General features: G+C 36.9%; 1 protein-coding gene across 1 annotated transcript in view; it reads left to right on the forward strand.

The window, feature by feature from the left end:
• Window positions 1-15762, forward strand: part of LOC100376560 (uncharacterized) — a 146484-nt gene that overhangs the window by 48201 nt on the left and 82521 nt on the right. The window contains exons 11-14 of the mRNA XM_085496698.1: window positions 562-654; window positions 4796-4919; window positions 5288-5367; window positions 8340-8451. Coding sequence (XP_085352824.1) covers window positions 562-654; window positions 4796-4919; window positions 5288-5367; window positions 8340-8451 — 409 coding nt within the window. The remainder of the gene's footprint in view (window positions 1-561; window positions 655-4795; window positions 4920-5287; window positions 5368-8339; window positions 8452-15762) is intronic.

Genomic DNA, 15762 nt, shown 5'->3' on the forward strand with positions numbered 1-15762 from the left:
TCGCCATGGCTCCTGCCTTTCTTGTACCTATGCGATGAGTTATATCAATTTCATTTGCTGTTATTTCTGGATCAATTTTCTGTATTTTTTTCTCCATTGGGCGTTTCCGGAATACCACTTACTTCAAGATTAACTCTGCGGTGGTATTGATTTCAGTCAGTTACCTCTTGCTCCAGACCACCAACCCTTTCCTTTAGCTCATCACTCTCTTTCCTAAGACTGGTATTTGAATCTTGTACAAATTTTAGCTTGGTTTTCATGTCTTCAAATTGTATCAATTTTGTTACCTCAGCTTGTGATGCTTTGAGTTCAGTAGTATCAGTGCTGATCTTGTTTAGCTTTTCCATGATTGAATCCATATTGAGGTTTTGTTGAGGGTATCTGATCAACTCACACTTGTTACTTAAAAGCAAGTCACCTAGTTTTAGTTTAACTCCTCTGGTTGCAGCACAATCTTCTCACTTAGGCAATAGTTAAACAGCAATATACCTCCAATTCACTCAGCACAATGAAGTTCTTCCTAAGCTTTCTTTGACCTTTCGTTATTTTCAATGTTTTCAGAGAGTCATTCCAAAGACGAGTTTCTAAAATGCATCCTGAAGCTGATCTGTTCAAAATAGCTGAGTTGATGGTATTGCTAGTTCTAATGGACAAGTAAGTGACCACTTATAAACATATTTGTGAAATCATTATTTACTCGATGCTACAAGGAAATATTTGTTTCTAATCACTATTCTTGTTAGTCTGGGCATTCAGGGAGGGAGCCAAGTCATTCAGGTGGGACATCTAGTTATTCAGGTGGAACATCTAGTTATTCAGGTGGAACATCTAGCCATTCAGGTGGAACATCTAGCCATTCAGGTGGAACATCTAGCCATTAAAGTGGAACATCTAGCTATTCAGGTGGAACATCTAGCCATTCAGGTGGAACATCTAGCCATTCAGGTGGGACATCTAGTTATTCAGGTGGAACATCTAGTTATTCAGGTGGAACATCTAGTTATTCAGGTGGAACATCTAGCCATTCAGGTGGGACATCTAGTTATTCAGGTGGAACATCTAGTTATTCAGGTGGAACATCTAGTTATTCAGGTGGAACATCTAGCCATTCAGGTGGAACATCTAGTTATTCAGGTGGAACATCTAGCCATTCAGGTGGAACATCTAGTTATTCAGGTGGAACATCTAGCTATTCAGGTGGAACATCTAGTTATTCAGGTGGAACATCTAGCCATTCAGGTGGGACATCTAGTTATTCAGGTGGAACATCTAGTTATTCAGGTGGAACATCTAGTTATTCAGGTGGAACATCTAGCCATTCAGGTGGAACATCTAGCCATTCAGGTGGAACATCTAGGTATTCAGGTGGGACATCTAGACATTCTGATGGGACATCTAGCGATTCAGATGGGACATCTAGCCATTCAGATGGGACATCTAGCCTTTCAGGTGAGACATCAAGTTATTCAGGTGGGACATCTAGGTATACAGGTGAGACATCTAGGTATACAGATGGGACATCTAGTTATTCAGGTGGAACATCTAGTTATTCAGGTGGAACATCTAGCCATTCAGGTGGGATATCTAGACATTCAAGTTGGGACATCTAGACATTCAGGTGGGATATCTAGACATTCAAGTGGGACATCTAGACATTCAAGTGGGACATCTAGACATTCAAGTGGGACATCTAGACATTCAAGTGGGACATCTAGACATTCAAGTGGGACATCTAGACATTCAAGTGGGATATCTAGACATTTAAGTGGGGCATCTAGACATTCAAGTGGGGCATCTAGACATTCAAGTGGGGCATCTAGACATTCAAGTGGGGCATCTAGACATTCAAGTGGGGCATCTAGACATTCAAGTGGGGCATCTAGACATTCAAGTGGGACATCTAGACATTCAGGTGGGGCATTTAGACATTCAAGTGGGATATCTAGACATTCAAGTGGGATATCTAGACATTCAAGTGGGACATCTAGACATTCAAGTGGGACATCTAGACACTCAAGTGGGACATCTAGACATTCAAGTGGGGCATCTAGACATTCAAGTGGGACATCTAGACATTCAGGTGGGGCATCTAGACTTTCAAGTGGGACATCTAGACATTCAAGTGGGACATCTAGACATTCAAGTGGGACATCTCGACATTCAAATGGGATATCTAGACATTCAAGTGGGATATCTAGGCATTCAAGTGGGACATTTAGGCATTCAAGTGGGACATCTAGGCATTCAAGTGGGACATCTAGACATTCAAGTGGGACATCTAGACATTCAAGTGGGACATCTAGACATTCAAGTGGGACATCTAGACATTCAAGTGGGACATCTAGACATTCAAGTGGGACATCTAGACATTCAAGTGGGGCATCTAGACATTCAAGTGGGGCATCTAGACATTCAAGTGGGACATCTAGACATTCAGGTGGGGCATTTAGACATTCAAGTGGGATATCTAGACATTCAAGTGGGACATCTAGACATTCAAGTGGGACATCTAGACATTCAAGTGGGACATCTAGACATTCAAGTGGGACATCTAGACATTCAAGTGGGACATCTAGACATTCAGGTGGGACATCTAGACATTCAGGTGGGACATCTAGACATTCAGGTGGGGCTTCTAGACTTTCAAGTGGGACATCTAGACATGCAGGTGGGACATCTAGACATTCAGGTGGGACATCTAGACATTCAGGTGGGACATCTAGACATTCAGGTGGGACATCTAGACATTCAGGTGGGACATCTAGACATTCAGGTGGGACATCTAGACTTTCAAGTGGGACATCTAGACATTCAAGTGGGACATCTAGACATTCAAGTGGGACATCTCGACATTCAAGTGGGACATCTAGGCATTCAAGTGGGACATCTAGACATTCAAGTGGGACATCTAGACATTCAAGTGGGACATCTAGACATTCAAGTGGGACATCTAGACATTCAAGTGGGACATCTAGACATTCAAGTGGGGCATCTAGACATTCAAGTGGGGCATCTAGACATTCAAGTGGGGCATCTAGACATTCAGGTGGGGCATTTAGACATTCAAGTGGGACATCTAGACATTCAGGTGGGACATCTAGACATTCAGGTGGGACATCTAGACATTCAGGTGGGACATCTAGACATTCAGGTGGGACATCTAGACATTCAGGTGGGACATCTAGACTTTCAAGTGGGACATTCAGGTTGGGCATCTAGACTTCCAAGTGGGACATCTAGACATTCAGGTGGGGCATCTAGACATTCAGGTGGGGCATCTAGACTTCCAAGTGGGATATCTAGACATTCAAGTGGGACATCTAGACATTCAAGTGGGACATCTAGACATTCAAGTGGGACATCTAGACATTCAAGTGGGACATCTAGACATTCAAGTGGGACATCTAGACATTCAAGTGGGACATCTAGACATTCAAGTGGGACATCTAGACATTCAAGTGGGATATCTAGGCAATCCCTTCTGCAGTCTCTATGAGTCCTGCCAAGTTACCCTTCTGTACTTGTTAGTCCCTGTTCGGACGCAGTCCGAAAACAGGGACTTATGTTTTGACCTCCGTGTGTGCGTGCGTGTGTGCGTCTGTGCGTGCGTCCGGACCTGTATCTTAGAAATGCCTGGACCAATCACAATCAAACTTCACACATACATCATACATGATATTATACATATGCACATCAATTTTTTTCACAATCTGATTCAAGATGGCCGAATGGCGGCCATTTTTGTGCTAAAAAATCCTAAAAATCAAGCATTTCTTGGCTGTTTACAGATGGATTTTGTTCAAACTTGGTATATACATTAGACATTATGGGACCTTGATGCAAATAATTTTGTTTTTCAGATAAGATTCAAAATGTCCGACTGGCGGCCATTTAGTTTTAATGAATGTGGTTCTCGTCCCATATCTCTGACTTGCTTTCACTGATTATGTTCAAATTTTAAATATTCATTATACATCATATCATATATGGCCAAATGGTGGCTATTTTTGTGCTAAAAAATCATCAAATATCAAGCATTTCTGGCATTTATGGATGGATTTCGTTCAAAATTGGTACATATATTAGACATGATGCACATCATTTATTTTTCAGATCGGATTCAAAATGGCTGTCTGGCGGCCATTTTGTTTTAATGAATGGGCTTCTAGACCCATATCTCCGACTTGTTTTGACTGATTATATTCAAATTTTAAATATTCATTATACATCATGTCATAAATAAACAGATATATTGGTTTGACGATCCTATTAAGAATGGCTGAATGGGGTCATTTTTGTGCTAAAAAATCATCAAATATCAAGCACATTTCTGGCATTTATGGATGGATTTCGTTCAAACTTGGTACATACATTAGACATTACGGGTTCCTGATGCACGTCATTTTATTTTTCAGATTGGATTCAAAATGGCTGACTGGTGGCCATTTTGTTTTAATGATTGGGCTTCTCAAGCCATATCTCTTAAATGCTTTGAATGATTATATTCAAATTTTATATATTTGTTAAACATCATGTCATATATATATATGTATTCAAAATGGCTGATTTTGAATGCTGTTCCAGAGCAATATCTCTCAATATGGACAAGTACTTGTTTGACGATCAGATACAAATGTCAATCATTTTAATGTTAAAAATCATATTCCTGACATGGTTATATTCCAGCTATATTACTATAAACAAAACTATATATCTTAAATTTGATAACTAACGGGGACTGTGCCATGCATGGCTTGTTTATTGATGACATAGTGCATGTATTTATTGAATTTAGAGAGTCGTATGGTGTAGAATTCTCATTGGAATTATACAGGTTATTACACAGTACTGCAGCAAGACTCAACCACTGTATTCAACTCAATACAGTTGTACAAGAACTCATTAGAAAATATGAAGGGGTAAGATTATAATACTAACTATACTATTTTCCTCTTCAAGTTTCTTCTTTCTTGTATTTCTTCATCCCTGAAATCCAGTCTCAGAAATATTGGGGTAGCAAGTTAGTCTCTTAATTTTTAATGCCAGCAATATACACGTGTTCCTATTCCTATGGATCTTGCTTGTGTTGATGAATTTCATTGAAAGTTAATTGGAACATGCATTTATAACCTTGATTGACATCTTTTTGTTTTACAAAGCAAAAGGACACTGTTCTGTTGATACAAAAAGAAATAGTGTTTTAACCTTTCTCTTGGAGTGATTTCTGAAATTTTTGTAATATTTAGCAGGATATCATAGACCAGTGTTTGCACCCTTTTGTTTGCAGGACAGTGTGGATTCCTTGTTTGTACAAAATCAGTTTCTGGCCTATAAGAAGAAACTGTTGGAAATATTTAACAATGAATCGTAAGTAAATTGTAATCAAATAGCCACCCATGTTCTATAGTTTGGGGTTGTGAATCAGATAGCCACCCATGTTCAGTAGTTTGGGTTTGTGAATCAAATTGCCACCCATGTTCTATAGTTTGAGGTTGTGAATCAGATAGCCACCCATGTTCTGTAGATTGGATTTATGAATCAAATAACCACCCATGTTCTGTAGATTGGGTTTATGAATCAAATAACCACCCGTGTTCTGTAGATTGGGTTTGATTCAACTAACCATCCATGTTCTATAGTTTGAGTTTGTGAATCAAATAGCCACCCATGTTCTGTAGATTGGGTTTATGAAATAAATAGCCACCCTATTTATGTAGATTGGGTTTGTGAATCAAATAACTACCCGTGTTCTATATTTTGGGTTTGTGATTCAAATAACCACCCATGTTCTATAGATTGGGTTTGTGAATCAAATAGCCACCCATGTTCTGTAGATTGGGTTGATGAATCAAATAGCCATTCATGTTCTGTAGATTGGGTTTGTGAATCAAATAACTACCCATGTTCTATAGTTTGGGTTTGTGATTCAAATAACCACACATGTTCTATAGATTGGGTTTGTGAATCAAATAGCCACCCATGTTCTGTAGATTGGGTTGATGAATCAAATAGCCATTCATGTTCTGTAGATTGGGTTTGTGAATCAAATAACCACCCATATTCTATAGATTGGGTTTATGAATCAAATAGCCACCCATGTTCTATAGTTTGGGTTTGTGATTCAAATAACCACCCATGTTCTGTAGATTGGGTTTATGAATCAAATAGCCACCCATGTTCTGTAGATTGGGTTTGTGAATCAAATAACTACCCATGTTCTGTAGTTTAGGTTTATGAATCAAATAGCCACCCATGTTCTGTAGATTGGGTTTGTGAATCAAATAACCACCCATGTTCTGTAGATTGGGTTTATGAATCAAATAGCCACCCATGTTCTGTAGATTGGGTTTGTGAATCAAATAACCACCCATGTTCTATAGTTTGGGTTTGTGATTCAAATAACCACCCATGTTCTATAGATTGGGTTTATGACTTAAATAGCCACCCATGTTCTGTAGTTTGGGTTTGTGAATCAGATAGCCACCCATGTTCTATAGATTGGGTTTGTGAATCAAATAACTACCCATGTTCTGTGGTTTAGGTTTATGAATCAAATAGCCACCCATGTTCTATAGTTTGGGTTTGTGAATCAGATAGCCACCCATGTTCTGTAGATTGGGTTTATGAATCAAATAGACACCCATGTTCTGTAGTTTGGGTTTATGAATCAAATAGCCACCCATGTTCTGTAGTTTGGGTTTATGAATCAGATAGCCACCCATGTTCTATAGTTTGGGTTTATGAATCAAATAGCCACCCATGTTCTGTAGATTGGGTTTGTGAATCAAATAACTACCCATGTTCTGTAGTTTGGGTTAATGAATCAAATAGCCAGCCACCCATGTTCTGTAGATTGGGTTTGTGATTCAAATAACCACCCATGTTCTGTAGATTGGGTTTGTGATTCAAATAACCACCCATGTTCTGTAGTTTGGGTTTATGACTTAAATAGCCACCCATGTTCTGTAGTTTGGGTTTGTGAATCAAATAGCCACCCATGTTCTGTAGATTGGGTTTATGAATCAAATAGCCACCCATGTTCTATAGATTGGGTTTATGAATCAAATAGATACCCATGTTCTGTAGATTGGGTTTATGAATCAAATAGATACCCATGTTCTGTAGTTTGGGTTTGTGAATCAAATAGCCACCCATGTTCTGTAGATTGGGTTTGTGATTCAAATAACCACCCATGTTCTGTAGATTGGGTTTATGAATCAAATAACTACCCATGTTCTGTAGATTGGGTTTGTGATTCAAATAACCACCCATGTTCTGTAGATTGGGTTTATGAATCAAATAACTACCCATGTTCTGTAGATTGGGTTTGTGATTCAAATAACCACCCATGTTCTGTAGTTTGGGTTTATGACTTAAATAGCCACCCATGTTCTGTAGTTTGGGTTTGTGAATCAAATAGCCACCCATGTTCTGTAGATTGGGTTTATGAATCAAATAGCCACCCATGTTCTATAGATTGGGTTTATGAATCAAATAGATACCCATGTTCTGTAGATTGGGTTTATGAATCAAATAGATACCCATGTTCTGTAGATTGGGTTTATGAATCAAATAGATACCCATGTTCTGTAGATTGGGTTTATGAATCATATAGATACCCATGTTCTGTAGTTTGGGTTTGTGAATCAAATAGCCACCCATGTTCTATAGTTTGGGTTTGTGAATCAAATAGCCACCCATGTTCTGTAGTTTTGGTTTATGAATCCATTTTCCTGTAAGATGTTGTTTTTAACTGAAATCCTTAATTCTAATATTACATAGATGATATGTTAGCATAAGTATAACCTGGTCAATTTTATCACAATTTTCAGGACCAGATTGTGAAAAAATGTGAATTTCTTCAGAAAGCGTGCATTATCCAAATTTAAATCATCTAGATAAAATTGTTTTATAACTTGGAATGCATTGAAAACAGATTACATTTATAATAATAATTATGTTTTTCCAACTTCTCAAACATTGGTTATGTGCATTTGATGAAATGACAGAATTGTGTCTGGTATTGAATGATTTGTTACTCACTCACTAGTGACATTTCATAAATCTTTAATGGACCATCAGAGGAGACACTTTTAACTTGAATTTTAGGACACAATCACAGCTTTAGAAATCATGACACACAAACAGTTCTAGACACGGTTCAACAATTTGCTTTTCACATAACACTGTCCATAAACAACATGTTTCTTGATGTACAAGCTTTTGAAAAATATACACAGAATACATGTTTTGAACATAAAACAGACAGTCACATAATTCTTGATTCAAAACTATCATTATATGTAATTTCCACATTATAACATATTGTTTTATTGCAGTCAGGAATGCTCTTCAGATCTGCAGATTATACATGATGCATTAAAAAGAAAATTAAATGATATGATGGAAAGAACAGACAATGGCATTGAGATCTTACCAGTTAGTATTGAGGTCAGTTACCCAGGATTAAATTGAGATCATACCAGTTAGTATTGAGGTCAGTTACCAAGGATTAAATTGAGATCATACCAGTTAGTATTGAGGTCAGTTACCCAGGATTAAATTGAGATCATACCAGTTAGTATTGAGGTCAGTTACCCAGGATTAAATTGAGATCATACCAGTTAGTATTGAGGTCAGTTACCGAGGATTAAATTGAGATCATACCAGTTAGTATTGAGGTCAGTTACCCAGGATTAAATTGAGATCTTACCAGTTAGTATTGAGGTCAGTCATCAAAGATTAAATTGAGATCATACCAGTTAGTATTGAGGTCAGTTACCACGGATTAAATTGAGATCTTACCAGTTAATATTGAGGTCAGTAACCCAGGATTAAATTGAGATCTTACCAGTTAGTATTGAGGTCAGTTACCCAGGATTAAATTGAGATCTTACCAGTTAGTATTGAGGTCAGTTACCCAAAATTAAATTGAGATCATACCAGTTAGTATTGAGGTCAGTTACCCGGGATTAAATTGAGATCTTACCAGTTAGTATTGAGGTCAGTTACCAAGGATTAAATTGAGATCATACCAGTTAGTATTGAGGTCAGTTACCAAGGATTAAATTGAGATCATACCAGTTAGTATTGAGGTCAGTTACCCAGGATTAAATTGAGATCTTACCAGTTAGTATTGAGGTCAGTTACCCAGGATTAAATTGAGATCATACCAGTTAGTATTGAGGTCAGCTACCCAGGATTAAATTGAGATCTTACCAGTTAGTATTGAGGTCAGTTATCAAGGATTAAATTGAGATCTTACCAGTTAGTATTGAGGTCAGTTATCAAGGATTAAATTGAGATCATACCAGTTAGTATTGAGGTCAGTTACCCGGGATTAAATTGAGATCTTACCAGTTAGTATTGAGGTCAGTTATCAAGGATTAAATTGAGATCATACCAGTTAGTATTGAGGTCAGTTATCAAGGATTAAATTGAGATCATACCAGTTAGTATTGAGGTTAGTTATCAAAGATTAAATTAAGATCATACCAGTTAGTATTGAGGTCAGTTACCCGGGATTAAATTGAGATCTTACCAGTTAGTATTGAGGTCAGTTACCCAGGATTAAATTGAGATCTTACCTGTTAGTATTGAGGTCAGTTACCCAGGATTAAATTGAGATCTTACCAGTTAGTATTGAGGTCAGTTATCAAGGATTAAATTGAGATCATACCAGTTAGTATTGAGGTCAGTTACCCAGAATTAAATTGAGATCATACCAGTTAGTATTGAGGTCAGTTACCCAGGATTAAATTGAGATCTTACCAGTTAGTATTGAGGTCAGTTACCCAGGATTAAATTGAGATCTTACCAGTTAGTATTGAGGTCAGTTACCCAGGATTAAATTAAGATCATACCAGTTAGTATTGAGGTCAGTTACCCAGGATTAAATTGAGATCTTACCAGTTAGTATTGAGGTCAGTTATCAAGGATTAAATTGAGATCATACCAGTTAGTATTGAGGTCAGTTACCACGGATTAAATTGAGATCTTACCAGTTAGTATTGAGGTCAGTAACCCAGGATTAAATTGAGATCTTACCAGTTAGTATTGAGGTCAGTTACCCGGGATTAAATTGAGATCTTACCAGTTAGTATTGAGGTCAGTTACCCCGGATTAAATTGAGATCTTACCTGTTAGTATTGAGGTCAGTTACCCCGGATTAAATTGAGATCTTACCAGTTAGTATTGAGGTCAGTTATCAAGGATTAAATTGAGATCATACCAGTTAGTATTGAGGTCAGTTACCCAGGATTAAATTGAGATCATACCAGTTAGTATTGAGGTCAGTTACCCAGGATTAAATTGAGATCTTACCAGTTAGTATTCAGGTCAGTTACCCAGGATTAAATTGAGATCTTACCAGTTAGTATTGAGGTCAGTTACCCAGGATTAAATTAAGATCATACCAGTTAGTATTGAGGTCAGTTACCCAGGATTAAATTAAGATCATACCAGTTAGTATTGAGGTCAGTTACCCGGGATTAAATTTAGATCATACCAGTTAGTATTCAGGTCAGTTACCCAGGATTAAATTGAGATCATACCAGTTAGTATTGAGGTCAGTTACCAAGGATTAAATTTAGATCATACCAGTTAGTATTGAGGTCAGTTACCCAGGATTAAATTGAGATCTTACCAGTTAGTATTGAGGTCAGTTACCCAGGATTAAATTGAGATCTTACCAGTTAGTATTGAGGTCAGTTACCCAGGATTAAATTGAGATCTTACGAGTTAGTATTGAGGTCAGTTACCCAGGATTAAATTGAGATCTTACCAGTTAGTATTGAGGTCAGTTATCAAGGATTAAATTGAGATCATACCAGTTAGTATTGAGGTCAGTTACCCAGGATTAAATTGAGATCATACCAGTTAGTATTGAGGTCAGTTACCCAGGATTAAATTGAGATCTTACCAGTTAGTATTGAGGTCAGTTACCCAGGATTAAATTGAGATCTTACCAGTTAGTATTGAGGTCAGTTACCCAGGATTAAATTGAGATCTTACCAGTTAGTATTGAGGTCAGTTATCAAGGATTAAATTGAGATCATACCAGTTAGTATTGAGGTCAGTTACCACGGATTAAATTGAGATCTTACCAGTTAGTATTGAGGTCAGTAACCCAGGATTAAATTGAGATCTTACCAGTTAGTATTGAGGTCAGTTACCCAAAATTAAATTGAGATCATACCAGTTAGTATTGAGGTCAGTTACCCGGGATTAAATTGAGATCTTACCAGTTAGTATTGAGGTCAGTTACCCCGGATTAAATTGAGATCTTACCAGTTAGTATTGAGGTCAGTTACCCCGGATTAAATTGAGATCTTACCAGTTAGTATTGAGGTCAGTTATCAAGGATTAAATTGAGATCATACCAGTTAGTATTGAGGTCAGTTACCCAGGATTAAATTGAGATCATACCAGTTAGTATTGAGGTCAGTTACCCAGGATTAAATTGAGATCTTACCAGTTAGTATTCAGGTCAGTTACCCAGGATTAAATTGAGATCTTACCAGTTAGTATTGAGGTCAGTTACCCAGGATTAAATTAAGATCATACCAGTTAGTATTGAGGTCAGTTACCCAGGATTAAATTAAGATCATACCAGTTAGTATTGAGGTCAGTTACCCGGGATTAAATTTAGATCATACCAGTTAGTATTCAGGTCAGTTACCCAGGATTAAATTGAGATCATACCAGTTAGTATTGAGGTCAGTTACCAAGGATTAAATTTAGATCATACCAGTTAGTATTGAGGTCAGTTACCCAGGATTAAATTGAGATCTTACCAGTTAGTATTGAGGTCAGTTACCCAGGATTAAATTGAGATCTTACCAGTTAGTATTGAGGTCAGTTACCCAGGATTAAATTGAGATCTTACGAGTTAGTATTGAGGTCAGTTACCCAGGATTAAATTGAGATCTTACCAGTTAGTATTGAGGTCAGTTATCAAGGATTAAATTAAGATCATACCAGTTAGTATTGAGGTCAGTTACCCAGGATTAAATTAAGATCATACCAGTTAGTATTGAGGTCAGTTACCCGGGATTAAATTTAGATCATACCAGTTAGTATTCAGGTCAGTTACCCAGGATTAAATTGAGATCATACCAGTTAGTATTGAGGTCAGTTACCAAGGATTAAATTTAGATCATACCAGTTAGTATTGAGGTCAGTTACCCAGGATTAAATTGAGATCTTACCAGTTAGTATTGAGGTCAGTTATCAAGGATTAAATTGAGATCATACCAGTTAGTATTAAGGTCAGTTACCCAGGATTAAATTGAGATCTTACCAGTTAGTATTGAGGTCAGTTACCCAGGATTAAATTGAGATCATACCAGTTAGTATTGAGGTCAGTTACCCAGGATTAAATTGAGATCTTACCAGTTAGTATTGAGGTCAGTTACCCAGGATTAAATTGAGATCTTACCAGTTAGTATTGAGGTCAGTTACCCAGGATTAAATTGAGATCTTACCAGTTAGTATTGAGGTCAGTTATCAAGGATTAAATTGAGATCATACCAGTTAGTATTGAGGTCAGTTACCACGGATTAAATTGAGATCTTACCAGTTAGTATTGAGGTCAGTAACCCAGGATTAAATTGAGATCTTACCAGTTAGTATTGAGGTCAGTTACCCAAAATTAAATTGAGATCATACCAGTTAGTATTGAGGTCAGTTACCCGGGATTAAATTGAGATCTTATCACTTAGTATTGAGGTCAGTTATCAAGGATTAAATTGAGATCATACCAGTTAGTATTGAGGTCAGTTATCAAGGATTAAATTGAGATCATACCAGTTAGTATTGAGGTCAGTTATCAAGGATTAAATTAAGATCATACCAGTTAGTATTGAGGTCAGTTACCCGGGATTAAATTGAGATCTTACCAGTTAGTATTGAGGTCAGTTACCCAGGATTAAATTGAGATCTTACCTGTTAGTATTGAGGTCAGTTACCCAGGATTAAATTGAGATCTTACCAGTTAGTATTGAGGTCAGTTATCAAGAATTAAATTGAGATCATACCAGTTAGTATTGAGGTCAGTTACCCAGGATTAAATTGAGATCTTACCAGTTAGTATTGAGGTCAGTTATCAAGGATTAAATTGAGATCATACCAGTTAGTATTGAGGTCAGTTACCCAGGATTAAATTGAGATCATACCAGTTAGTATTGAGGTCAGTTACCCTGGATTAAATTGAGATCTTACCAGTTAGTATTGAGGTCAGTTACCCAGGATTAAATTGAGATCTTACCAGTTAGTATTGAGGTCAGTTACCCAGGATTAAATTAAGATCATACCAGTTAGTATTGAGGTCAGTTACCCAGGATTAAATTGAGATCATACCAGTTAGTATTGAGGTCAGTTACCCAGGATTAAATTGAGATCTTACCAGTTAGTATTGAGGTCAGTTACCCAGGATTAAATTGAGATCATACCAGTTAGTATTGAGGTCAGTTATCAAGGATTAAATTGAGATCATACCAGTTAGTATTGAGGTCAGTTACCACGGATTAAATTGAGATCTTACCAGTTAGTATTGAGGTCAGTAACACAGGATTAAATTGAGATCTTACCAGTTAGTATTGAGGTCAGTTACCCAGGATTAAATTGAGATCTTACCAGTTAGTATTGAGGTCAGTTACCCAAAATTAAATTGAGATCATACCAGTTAGTATTGAGGTCAGTTACCTGGGATTAAATTGAGATCTTACCACTTAGTATTGTGGTCAGTTATCAAGGATTAAATTGAGATCATACCAGTTAGTATTGAGGTCAGTTATCAAGGATTAAATTGAGATCATACCAGTTAGTATTGAGGTCAGTTATCAAGGATTAAATTAAGATCATACCAGTTAGTATTGAGGTCAGTTACCCGGGATTAAATTGAGATCTTACCAGTTAGTATTGAGGTCAGTTACCCAGGATTAAATTGAGATCTTACCTGTTAGTATTGAGGTCAGTTACCCAGGATTAAATTGAGATCTTACCAGTTAGTATTGAGGTCAGTTATCAAGAATTAAAATGAGATCATACCAGTTAGTATTGAGGTCAGTTACCCAGGATTAAATTGAGATCATACCAGTTAGTATTGAGGTCAGTTACCCAGGATTAAATTGAGATCTTACCAGTTAGTATTCAGGTCAGTTACCCAGGATTAAATTGAGATCTTACCAGTTAGTATTGAGGTCAGTTACCCAGGATTAAATTAAGATCATACCAGTTAGTATTGAGGTCAGTTACCCAGGATTAAATTAAGATCATACCAGTTAGTATTGAGGTCAGTTACCCGGGATTAAATTTAGATCATACCAGTTAGTATTCAGGTCAGTTACCCAGGATTAAATTGAGATCATACCAGTTAGTATTGAGGTCAGTTACCAAGGATTAAATTTAGATCATACCAGTTAGTATTGAGGTCAGTTACCCAGGATTAAATTGAGATCTTACCAGTTAGTATTGAGGTCAGTTATCAAGGATTAAATTGAGATCATACCAGTTAGTATTAAGGTCAGTTACCCAGGATTAAATTGAGATCTTACCAGTTAGTATTGAGGTCAGTTACCCCGGATTAAATTGAGATCTTACCAGTTAGTATTGAGGTCAGTTATCGAGGATTAAATTGAGATCTTACCAGTTAGTATTGAGGTCAGTTACCCAGGATTAAATTGAGATCTTACCAGTTAGTATTGAGGTCAGTTACCCAGGATTAAATTAAGATCATACCAGTTAGTATTGAGGTCAGTTACCCAGGATTAAATTAAGATCATACCAGTTAGTATTGAGGTCAGTTACCCGGGATTAAATTTAGATCATACCAGTTAGTATTCAGGTCAGTTACGCAGGATTAAATTGAGATCATACCAGTTAGTATTGAGGTCAGTTACCAAGGATTAAATTTAGATCATACCAGTTAGTATTGAGGTCAGTTACCCAGGATTAAATTGAGATCTTACCAGTTAGTATTGAGGTCAGTTATCAAGGATTAAATTGAGATCATACCAGTTAGTATTAAGGTCAGTTACCCAGGATTAAATTGAGATCTTACCAGTTAGTATTGAGGTCAGTTACCCCGGATTAAATTGAGATCTTACCAGTTAGTATTGAGGTCAGTTACCCAGGATTAAATTGAGATCATACCAGTTAGTATTGAGGTCAGTTACCCAGAATTAAATTGAGATCATACCAGTTAGTATTGAGGTCAGTTACCCAGGATTAAATTGAGATCTTACCAGTTAGTATTGAGGTCAGTTACCCAGGATTAAATTGAGATCTTACCTGTTAGTATTGAGGTCAGTTACCCAGGATTAAATTGAGATCTTACCAGTTAGTATTGAGGTCAGTTATCAAGAATTAAAATGAGATCATACCAGTTAGTATTGAGGTCAGTTACCCAGGATTAAATTGAGATCATACCAGTTAGTATTGAGGTCAGTTACCCAGGATTAAATTGAGATCTTACCAGTTAGTATTCAGGTCAGTTACCCAGGATTAAATTGAGATCTTACCAGTTAGTATTGAGGTCAGTTACCCAGGATTAAATTAAAATCATACCAGTTAGTATTGAGGTCAGTTACCCAGGATTAAATTAAGATCATACCAGTTAGTATTGAGGTCAGTTACCCGGGATTAAATTTAGATCATACCAGTTAGTATTCAGGTCAGTTACCCAGGATTAAATTGAGATCATACCAGTTAGTATTGAGGTCAGTTACCAAGGATTAAATTTAGATCATACCAGTTAGTATT

Source organism: Saccoglossus kowalevskii, chromosome 3 (genome assembly GCF_978046115.1).
Source record: "Saccoglossus kowalevskii chromosome 3, keSacKowa6.1, whole genome shotgun sequence".
Classification (NCBI taxonomy): Eukaryota; Metazoa; Hemichordata; class Enteropneusta; family Harrimaniidae; genus Saccoglossus; species Saccoglossus kowalevskii.